General features: G+C 46.8%; 1 protein-coding gene across 1 annotated transcript in view; it reads left to right on the top strand.

Moving 5' to 3' along the window:
* Positions 1-7,077: 7,077 nt before the first annotated feature.
* Positions 7,078-11,414, top strand: part of TMEM233 (transmembrane protein 233) — a gene marked incomplete at both ends in the record, with an annotated part of 29,136 nt that continues 24,799 nt past the window's right edge. Inside the window, one exon of the mRNA XM_082640823.1 lies at positions 7,078-7,263. Within this exon, the coding sequence (XP_082496949.1) occupies positions 7,078-7,263 (186 nt within the window). The remainder of the gene's footprint in view (positions 7,264-11,414) is intronic.

The following is an 11,414-nucleotide window of genomic DNA, read 5'->3' as shown; positions in this document are numbered from 1 at the left end:
CAATGGGGAGAGGGGAGGGGCAAGATAGGGGTAGGGAATGAAGAGGTTCAAACTACTACCTATAAAATAAATAAGCTACAAGGATATATTGTACCAAACAAGGAATATAGCCAATATTTTATAATAACTCTAAGTGGAGTGTAATCTGTAAATATTCTGAATCACTATGTTGTACACCTGAAACTTATATAACATTGTAAATCAACTGTACTTCAATATAATAATAGTTTAAAATAAAAAAATTTAATTAAAAAAATACTCCACTCCCCCAAGTCACTATCATATTATCCTGTTTTATTGCCTTCCTTACAGATTGTAAGTATCTCATTCGTTTGTCCATCAGAGTAGGGGTCATGGCTCTCTTGTTTGCCACTATATCCCCAGCACCCGAAATAATGCCTGACATGTGGTAGCTTCTCAAATAAATATTACTGAGTGAATAAGAAGACTTAACTGACAAAGTGTGATACAGGTTGACAAATCCAGAACATCTGGTCTCCTTAACTCGGGTGCACCAAATGATACACTCCAAACCTAGACACTCAGCTCTCCCTCTCTAGCCCACATGTAGGTGCAATCCTTGTCCAGTCCTCTTCAGTCTTCCTAATACCCAGCAGATCAGGCCTGCTCAGCTGTCACCCCTAACACCTCCACCACCCATTACTCCAGCTTGCCATTCCACGGGTCAGTTTTCAGCCTTTCAGAACCTAATCTGGTTCGCAGTCCAGATTCTTTGGAAATGATTCTGCTCCAGGAGACCTCTCCTGCGAACATGGCGAGCCACATGCAAGTCCCCACACGGCAAGGGAAGGAAAACGCTTCTATAGAGGGGAAGAGGCAGTGGGCGGGCCCTAGGAAACAAAGAGTCCCTGGCCTGTCATTGGCTGAGTCCTTGCCAGGAGAAAAGAGGAATCTTTCTTCTTCCTGTTGGGCTCTGTTATCATCACAGGGCATGAGGGCTCCCCCGTCTGGTCTCCCAACTCTGTTTAGCTGAAGTTTCTGTTTATTAATTTTTTATAGCAGGTTCATCCATGAGTTGCAGAGTATAGTCCAAAACACAGCATTATATATATATATATATATATATATACATACACACACATCTATATGTATGTGTATATATCCTTATAATATATATTTTTTATATATAAAATGATGGGATGGATACAGTTCTTCCCTGGTACAATGGAGGATGAATGGGAAAAAGATTTTTAAGTCAGAGAGTTTGTGTTTTATGCCCCTCCATCTTCAAGTGGTTTCATTAAACGGTGGTGTGGTTTAAAAAATTAACAGGACAGAATCTGTTTCACCCTCATACTCCCTCTCCCCTGTTTTGCTCATTTTTCCCCCTTGTGAGAGGATCAAAATTGTTGGAAATTGGAAACGTAAATGGTTTTCTAATAATATTAGCCAAAAAGACACTGTTCTTTTGTAGCAAACCCCTGAGACCACAGCAGTTACTTTATGACTGCTAAAGCCTGGTAGTTGAGACTAACGCAGAATTTGGCAGCAAACGTACTCGACTTCTTACCATTCCTGAAGATCTGGAACCTTTCTCTTGCATTTTCGCAGATCAGCAGATTCTCAGTCAATCTCTCTCTCTCTCTCTCTCTCTCTCTCTCTCTCTCTCTCGCTCTCTCTCGCTCTCTCTCGCTCTCTCGCTCCCCCTCTCTCCCTCCCTCTCCCTCCCTTCCTCCCTCCTTCCCTCCTTCCCTCCCTCTCTCTTTCTCGCCTTCCCTCTCCCTCCCTTCCTCTATTATGGAATCCTAGATACAAATAACATCAAAAAGCATACATTCAACATCACCCCATTGAATATTGTAGATCTAGGGATCCATCTGGCATTGAGAAGTTGTTCTTTGAATCCATCTCATTTCATCTCATTTGAATCATCTCATTTCTGTAGTCCATTGAATCTGTGATTGTTTCCTTGGCCTACATTTTAATTTTACCTTTGGTACATACCTTATAATATAATGTCTCAACCAGCAAGTCTGTTTTCTTTGCCTTTCAAAGACAGACATCTACCCTGTAAAATCATGAGTCATAAAGAAATGATCACAAATGCTGATAACTGGGTACAAAAGATGTCCATCACAGCATTTTTCATGTTTTGTGTAACAACAGAAACCCACTAAAAATAATCTAAATAGCTAATTATCAGGGAACGGTTACATAAGTAATAATCCATCTCATTAACAGGAAATGATGCAGACTATGAAAATATCTGCAAAGAACGTTAATAGTGATATAACATGTAGAAAGAGGATTAGAAGGAAATATTCCCTTATTTTCATGGTGGTTAACACTGGATGGTAGGATATAGGTGATATCTCGTCTTACTTATACTTTTATTCATTTTCCTACTTTTCTAGATTGAAGGTATATTAGTTTTACATTTGGAAGTAAAACTATTTTCAAAGGTCAAAAAGGGTAAGTTGTTACATCAGGATCTAGAAAGCTAGAGTGAGTTTTTTTCCCTCTCCTACACTGGCTATTAGGAAGTCACTTTCTTCTCTCCTTTTAAAAGAGGGAAGGTATTTCCACATTATTAAGCAATCAGCCAGTAGGGTTCATTCAATAGCAATAAATGGGCCTCTCAAGAGAAAATTAGTGAAGCTCAGGAAATTAGAGCTAGAAACCCCTACTGAGTGGTCTAATGCATCCCTCAAGAATCAACGCCATATACATTGCACTTGCTGGTGTGGGCACTTTCTTTTCAATCTAATTGTAAATGTTTCAAGTGATTGCAGTTTCACTGCTGTATTTTAGACCAGTCAACAAACTATTAATCCATCTTTCCTGAGCAGAATATAAAAACTCCAGCAAACTTCAGAGATGTCAAACTACCTCTCTTGCCTGGACCTGCTAGCTGAACAAGTATCTTAGACCTGGTTCAAATCCTGGCACCTCCACTCAGCTATAAGGCCTTACACAAGACCGTTTACCTGTCTGATCCTAGGTTTCCTCAGCTGTAAAAAGAAACCTCTCCACGTACCTTACAAAGGGTGCTGTAGGAATTAAATGAGATGGTGCATCTAGGGAATGCATTGAGTGCACACAGTAGGTACTCAGTAAATGTTTGGTGATTCTGGAGTGTTGGACCAGTGTTGAACAGTTGTTTTCCTGACAGAGGAGATGGGCTATGCTGAGTCAACAACCCCTTTTTAGTGTATTTCCCTGGATGACACAAGTGGGTTGGAGTGGATGGTGCAGTTCATGACCTTGAAACAGCAAAATTCCATTTGGTACCCAATCCTTGAGCTTAGTCACACCAACTAATATCACCAGGCTCACATCACAAATATGGCTCATACAGCCCCCATTGGAGCCTTTTCATTGTTGATAAGAGCTGCAACTAGAACACTGGCCATGGGGATGGGAAAAAAAGGATGGAGTGAAGAGTCATGTTTGAGGTGGAATCAGTAGGGTGTGATGAAATGTTCATGTAGAAGCTGAAGAAAAGAGAATAATAATGCCCTCCAAGTTCCTAACTTGGATGACTACATGCACAGCTTATTGAGTCACCAAATATCTACTGAACACCTATGAAGAGCCAGGAACTGGGCATGAGGAACACCACAGTGAACAAAACAAACAAACAAAAATCTCTGCTTTTGTGAGTTTACCTTCTAGTGGGAGAGACAGACAATAAATAGTAAACAAATAAATAAGACAATTTCTGGTTGTGGCAATGTAGTGAAGGAAATAAATAGGATAAAAGGATGGAGAATAAGATTCTGGAAACCTGCTTTAGATATGATGGTCAGGGAAGGACTCTCTCAGGACATAAATCCATGAGGTGATGGGTTCTGAAAGATGAGAAGGAGCCAACAGGTGAAGAGAGGGAGGGACACATTCCGGGAAGAAGGAATAGCAGGTCCAAGACCTTGGGATAGGAAAAAACTAGGTGTACTCCTTGAGATAAGAAAAGGAAAAAAAAAAAAGGCCCGGGGCTTCCCTGGTGGCACAGTGGTTGAGAGTCCGCCTGCCGATGCACGGGACACGGGTTCGTGCCACGGTCTGGAAGTATCCCACATGCTGCGGAGCGGCTGGGCCCATGAGCCATGGCCGCTGAGCCTGCGCGTCTGGAGCCTGTGCTCCGCAACGGGAGAGGCCACAACAGTGAGAGGCCCGCGTACCACAAAAAAAAAAAAAAAAAGAGAGAGAAATGGGTGGGACCCATTAGCCAAGAACCAAGCCTTGAGAAGCAGGTTCTTGGGGAGGACACTTTCACGTTTGACATGCTGAGTTTGAGGTACCAGAGGCAACCTAAAAACTAAAGATCCAGACCTACATCCTGCGAACTAGAGACAGTATTGGGATTTGGAAAAATGTTCCGTTCCATCAAAATCACTGGGGAATGTTCTAAAAATACAGACTTCTCAGGCATTCAAAATACAGATTTCTGGGGTGCCACCCTGGGAAATTCTAATTCAGGTAGATCTTGGTCAAGATCCGGAAATCATTGTTCATTTCTCCCAGGTAATTCTGATCCATTCATTCAAGAACTATTGCTTGCATTCCTAGTATGTATCAGGACAATTCTAAGTGCTGGAGATACAGCCCTGAACAGGTTACAGAGCTTATAGTCTCAAGAAAGAACAGACAGCAAACAAGTAAACAAATAAATTACAATAGTGATACATGTCACCCCCCCAAAAAGCTGGTAGAATGTATAATAATTATGGGGACCTACACTAGATAAATCTAAAGAGCTCTCTGTCTCTCTGAGGAAGTGACATTTCAGTTGACAGCTGAGGAATAAGAAGGAGCAGCCATGTGACAGTCTTGGGAAATACCATTCCAGGCAGAGGGAACAGCCAAGGCAAAGGCTTGGTTGAGAACTCAGTAGATGAATCTAATTCTTTGGTTTATTCTCACTTGATTAACCAACCAAAATGGGGGAGAAGGCATGGTGGGAAAGGTACTGTTGTACTGTTTCATCATTTTTTTAATCATTTTTAAAAATTGAAGTACAGTGAACTTACAGTGTTTCAGGTGTACAGCAAAGTGATTCAGATAGACATGTAGATAGATAGATATCCCTTTTCAGTATCCATTATAGGTTATTACATGATATCGAATATAGTTCCCTGTGCTATATAGTAGGTCCTTGTTATTTATCTATTTTATATATAGTAGTGTGTATATGTTAATCCCAAATTCCTAATTTATCTCTCTCTCCCCACCCCATCCCTGCTATCCCCTTTGGAAACCATAAGTTTGTTTTCTATATCTGTGAGTCTATTTCTGTTTTGTAAATAAGTTCATTTGTATCTTTTTTTTAGATTCCACATATAAGTGATGTTTCATCTTTATATGTTCACCCAGCAAGCTATGCTAAGCACAATACCAGATACTGTACCAAGGGCTGACACAAAGATGAGCAAGACAGTTCCCTGTCTCAGGGATTTTGCAGTCCAGTGAGGGAGGTAGATATTCAAATCACTGCGGCCCATGAAATGAGTGAGAGCATCCCAGATAATCAATTCATGTTCTGAGAAAGCCAAGCACATGAGTAATACTTTCTCATCTCATTTCTCCGTACGATGGTGTGAGCAACTGTTTTTGAGACTGTACACACTGAAATTATTTGCACTTCTTTGCGACCCTGCCAGCTGAGACTATCTGGATTTTTCATGAAATATTTGCAACAATGGATATTGGGTTTGAGATACTGTATAACGACTATATTTGGGGAAAATATCGTTCTAATAATAGCTAACGTTTATTGAGCCCTTAGGATCACGTGGCTTGTCATGCAATCTCATAGTCTTTACAACATCCCTATAAGGCAGGGTCTCTCATTATTCCACCTTTTTTGGATGAAAAAATCAGAGCTCAGTCAGGTGAGGGAATTTTCCTGAGGTCATTCAACTCAGATGTGATGATTTCCCAGCTCTATCTGGGTTTGGAGCCCCAGTTCTGGTCCATACCATCTTTCATAAATTGCCCAGATACAATTGCTATCCTCACCCTGGCTCCCAAAGTGGATCCCTCTCTCCTTTCCATCCCAGTAACCACCTGGGTTGTCTACACTCGTTAGATCTACCTGCTTCTCTCTTTCCTATAGGTGGGAAAGTGGAGTGGAGAAGGACCCCTTGTTTCCACACTTGGGAGAAAGTGGAGGGCACCGGGGCAGGCCCTGACCGGGTGGTGCCCACTGCCTATCTACACTCCACCCCAGTCTCCAGAGGCCCCCTGTGCAGTGTGTGAAGGGTTAGGCCCCAAACTGAGCACCTTGTTCCCTGCCCACCTGTTGAGGAAAAGAAATCAGTGGGGCTCAATGTTCAAAGTCTTAGAAGGAGGATGGAGCAGGGGAAGCAAATCCTTAAAGTCAAGAGGAAGTAATAGGGCTTCCCTGGTGGCGCGGTGGTTGGGAGTCCGCCTGCCGGTGCAGGGGACACAGGTTCGTGCCCTGGTCCGGGAAGATCCCACATGCCACGGAGCGGCTGGGCCCGTGAGCCATGGCCGCTGAGCCTGCACGTCCGGAGGAGCCTGTGCTCCACAACGGGAGGGGCCACAACGGTGAGAGGCCCGCGTATCACCAAAAAAAAAAAAGAGGAAGTAATAAGCCTTTGGGCACCTTGGTAGGGTTGGACGGCCAACTGGATAGAGCTGTGTCAGCTGCTGTGACGCTGAATGTATTCACATTCAGCTGCTTAAAAAGATGAGCTGGTCATCTTCAGCCTGTAGGTCAGCCAGTCTACAACGTCTTAGAGTCTTTGCCTTCCCTTCCCTGAGCCTCCTTTTACTCCGGACTCTTAGGTGTGAGTCTGGGTGTCTGCCTGTTGGGCCCTGGGTGTGTCGTCAAGGAGTGCCTTCCCCCTGTTTCTCAGGCTGGCGGGCTCCCTGCCTCCTCCCCCATGCCCTCGCTCCCTCCCTCCCTCCCTCTCCTGTGGAGGCTCTTGGCCTGGGTCCCTGAGGCCAGGCGGGTGCAAGTGAAGGGCGAAGGAGGGGTGAGGTTACGTCTGCCTGGAGCCCCGCGCCGCTGGCTTTTCAGCGACTCGCCAGGAGCCCGCGGCCAGAGCCCCAGACCGCGCCGACCGCCTCCCTGCACCGCGCGTCTCGCCCATGTCTCAGTACGCTCCCAGCTCGGACGTCAAGAGGGCTTTGGACAACAGCCCCGAGGCCAACACTGAGGATGGCAAGACCGAGGAGGACGTGCCCATGCCCAAGAACTACCTGTGGCTCGCCATCGTCTCGTGTTTTTGCCCCGCGTACCCCATCAACATCGTGGCTTTAGTCTTCTCCATCATGGTGAGTGAACGAGGGCCCGGAGCAGCCAGGGAGGAGAGACCCGGGCCGTGTAACACGAGCCCCCCGGCCGCTCCCTTCCTCACGGCCCCGCGCTCCGGGGGTGTTCTGTCCTCCGCAGCCCCTGCTCACCTTTCTCGGGCCCTCCGCACTCTCCCCCCAGCCATCAGCGCCGCCACTGCGCTCCCTGTGGCTCTCAGAGCCCGGACCAAGCCTCCCCCAGGCCCACTTCTTCCAGCAGCGCCCGTGGTGCATTCTCTCCGTCCCGGGGAGGTTCTTCCCCGGACTTTCCCGCTTCCCTCCCGACCTCCTCCGACATTCCTGGGCGCTCATCCGATTCTTCTCAACCCGTTTTTCTGGAGCCTCCAAGCGCGCCACCCTCGCAGGCAGCAGCACACCCCGTCCGCTGAGCGCGCAGGCTCTGCGCCGCTCTTTGCCCCGCCGGTGCTCGGCCTCTCCAGCGCGCGGCACTGTCTCTGTCTGTTAGCGCGGAGTCCTTTCTTTGCCGCGCCCGGAGCGCCGCCTCCGCCGCTCTCTGAGGGTCCCCAGGCGATCCCCGATGTCCTCTAGAGCCCCGGTCCCACACTTCAGCACGCCCTCTCTGCGGCACCAGTTCCTTCGCACTTCTTCCTACGCCAGTTCCCTCTGCTTGGCTCCCTTCGGCACCCTTTGACCCCGCTTTCCAGTGAGCCTGCGCTCCAGCCCGTTCTTGGGCTGCCCCTGTGCCCCTCTCACCAGCACTGTGCGAGCTCACCTTTTACTCTTTCTGCCCCAGCATGTCGTAGTCCCTCTCTCACTTCCTGCGCGGGGCTCTCTGCCCGCCACTCTTGGTGTTGCCCAGGGGCTCCCAGGCGCCCCTTCACCAATGCGTCTTACGCCCTGGGAGCTCCCGGGAACCCACTGGGGACTCCCGCGCCCCGTGCAGCTCCGCGCGCCCTTTGCGCTGGCCTCCCGAGCTGCGTGCCTCTCTCTGAGCGATCCAGTCCCCCCTTCCGAAGCTCGCCTCCACCGCCCTCTTCCGCCCAGGTAGGAGCTCTGTGCGAACCCCACCGGGAGGGCAAGGAGCGCCCGCGAGGCCCTAACCTTATTGACTGGGGCAGCTGGCCGGGCACTGTCCCGGGACAGCCTTTGCAGTGAGCTCCCTCCCCCGCCCACCCACCTCGCCTGACCGAACTCTCCAGACACAGACCCGGGAGAGTCCGGATTCAGCTCAGTAAAGATCAAGAGCCGCCGCCCCTCCCCCCTCCCCCCTTCAAGCCCGCCCTCACTTGCCCGTGGGTGGTTCCGTATTCGCTTCGTGGGTGCACGCGAAGACCTCATTTGCACGCGCAGCTTGCCCTGTCTCAGACCGCTGAAGTTCTGACTGCCTGGGTTCAAATCCCAGTTCCACCACGTACTAGCTAGCTGTATGCATCTCTCTTAATGTCAGTCTCTGTCTGTGAAATGAGAATAGTCAAAGCCATATGTCTTAGGATTGTTGTATTAATGAGATAAAGTGTGACCCGCTTGGCACAGTGTTTAAAATCAAACCCCCACAAGCTCTATTCTCCCTTCCCCGATAGTTTTTGCCCAAAGCACTCGTCTGCATCTGATATATTATTTCACTTATTAACATGCTTACTGTGTGTGTCCCCTCGTTAGAATATAAGCTCTCTGAGGGCCGGGATACTTGCTTGATGCTCGTTTTTTGTTGCTGTACCTTTACCTAGAAGAGAATCTGACATTTGGTAGATACCCAATAAATATTACAAAATGAATGCCTGAATGAATGCCTGAATGAATGAATGGTGTTAATGGGTCACAATGTCTGTTTTACTCCTGCTGCTCTATCCCGTACTGGAGCCTCAGAACCACCGTATCAGGTTCCTTTGGACCAACCAGCCAGTTTCCTCCCTTCCTCTCCCAAGATATCCGGTCTTGGGTTCTTTTTGTTTTTTGTGTCTTTTGGCAGCAAAGCAGGGGGAGGATGCAGCAGCCAAATTCTCCAGACAGCACCAGACTCTCTGGCTGGTATTGGTGTCCACATTCTGTCCTGGTTTATTAATGAATCGACAGCCGATTTACCCCTTTCCCAGTGCCAACGAGAAAACTGCCTGCAAAGGCTCCCCGCACCCCACATTCATCGGAGATGAGCTAAAACTCCAGCGGGTGGTGACAGGTTGGACACTAGCGATGCTACTTGGTGTGTCCTGGGGGATAAGACTTGTATGTGTTTCAAATAGAAACCTTTTTCTGGTCCCCTCATCCCCATTCCCTCCACCAAGACTTTTTCACTAGCTTTACAGCAAGAGACCATTCTATTGTCGGAAAGTAGACACTGGAGTCAGAAAGTTGACTATGGCCAAGTTCCATACCCTTTCAAAGCCTTGGTTTCTTCACCTAGAAAATGAGAATGTAAAAGGTGTTTTAAGTGGAGGCAAAACTGTTGTAAGGATAAAACAGAAGAAAAGCGTGTCAAGCCACCAGCTTTGTGCTAGGTACGGGCAGTAATTGTCAGACAGATGGATAGATTTGGAATCTGGAAACATCATATGCCATGTATGAAAACAAACGGAACATCAAATTAATGAAATCCAAATTCTAAAAAGAGCTTCCTACACCCTCTCATTGCACTCCCTCTAAGGTACTGGAAGCTTTTTCCCTTTGAAACAGTGTACATCCCGATTTGACAGGTTTCGTAATAAAGACTCCAAAGTCCAAAGGATGAAGAGGAAGTGGAAGGGTGTGTAAGAGGAAGGTGGCCCACCAAATGCCAGGTGTGTTCTTTCCCTAGGGAGTCTTGTGATGTTCAGTCCTGGCTATTTTCAGATCTTACTCATCTGTAATTTGTGATAAATTGAGGCACTAAATAGTGGTGCTATTCCTCATGGAAGCACTTGGAAATATTGGGGAGTATTTGTGTATCTCAGTAATTCGGGGTGCTACTGGCATTTGGGGAGGGGCTAAGAGTATTAATATCCTACAGTGCTGGAGGCTGTTGCCCGAATGAAGAACTGACCTACCCCAAACATCAATAGCACCCCAATCAATAAACACTGGGAGATGATGCAAACTGGTATAAATATTGACAAGGCTCAATATAACTAGTTCCCAGAACTGTAAAAAGAGCCAACGGTCTCAAAACAATCAATATCTGTATTTATTAAACCAAGCCTGAGAAGCCTTCTGTGAAATTACAGAGTTGAAGTAGGTGCTAGGGGATAATAAAACTACTTTGAAAATTATACATTTGAGAAGAGTGTTCTTCAAGCTGTGGGCACCTGTGGTCTTTTAACCATCCGTGCAGAGCTAATAGAGTCCTGGTTGTGAGGCAGTGCAGCACCGATGAGAGTCAGTACAATATGGTTTGTTGTATTGAAACACTGGTGGGTCAAGCATTGTCAGAGGCAGGGACGTGAAAGCCTTTGCTTCCCCCAAGTACTGAAAGTCTATTTGTTGCAGTGCACTTAACTGTACTCAATTTCAGGGACACATATCTCAAAGAATTTCCCCCAGACTGGGCCATTGCTAGCCCATATTGCACATGTGAATTTGAAAATGGCACCCTTCCTCCATACAGATGCAGCACATGGCTTGGAAAGTAAAGCCCAGGGTGGTTTTCATTGTGCTCCCGCTCCTCCCTGGCTATCTCTGTTTATTCCATCCAAAAGATAGAATGCTGGAGACTATCCACATGGCTTTTACCCTGGAGAAAGAATGTTTGTTCATCCTACAAATATTTATTGAGCACCTATTATATGCCAGGCTCTATTCCAGGCATTGGTATACTCTTTTACCTCTGTCAAGTGGTAAATAAGATCAGCAAGGTCTCTGCCCTCTGGAAGAAAAAAGGTTCCAGGCAAGTTGCAGGAGTGTTGGCAAATTTAGCCTGTTGGTTTTGTAGCTGGAATTTGCTGCCTGGCTCAAGAGACTGGAAGTGAGTCCATGCCGAGCCTGCATTTTTAATGATGTTATGATACAGTCTTTTGCATAGTTGAACCGAGTCGGTCACTCTAAGTATGGATACAAAATAGCCAATGAGTTTTAATTAGGTGAATTGTAAGCCTTCTTTCAACAGAACTTCTCCCTCACACCAACAGAATCTGTCTAGATACCAACCAGTGAGGTTCAAATCCTTTTGTGCTTTTTGCTACATTTGTGATTTCATGCAGCTG

This window comes from Mesoplodon mirus (genome assembly GCF_964341445.2).
Source record: "Mesoplodon mirus genome assembly, chromosome: 13".
NCBI lineage: Eukaryota > Metazoa > Chordata > Mammalia > Artiodactyla > Ziphiidae > Mesoplodon > Mesoplodon mirus.
Note: the sequence above shows the minus strand (reverse complement) of the source record. Positions and strands in the feature narration are given on the sequence as shown.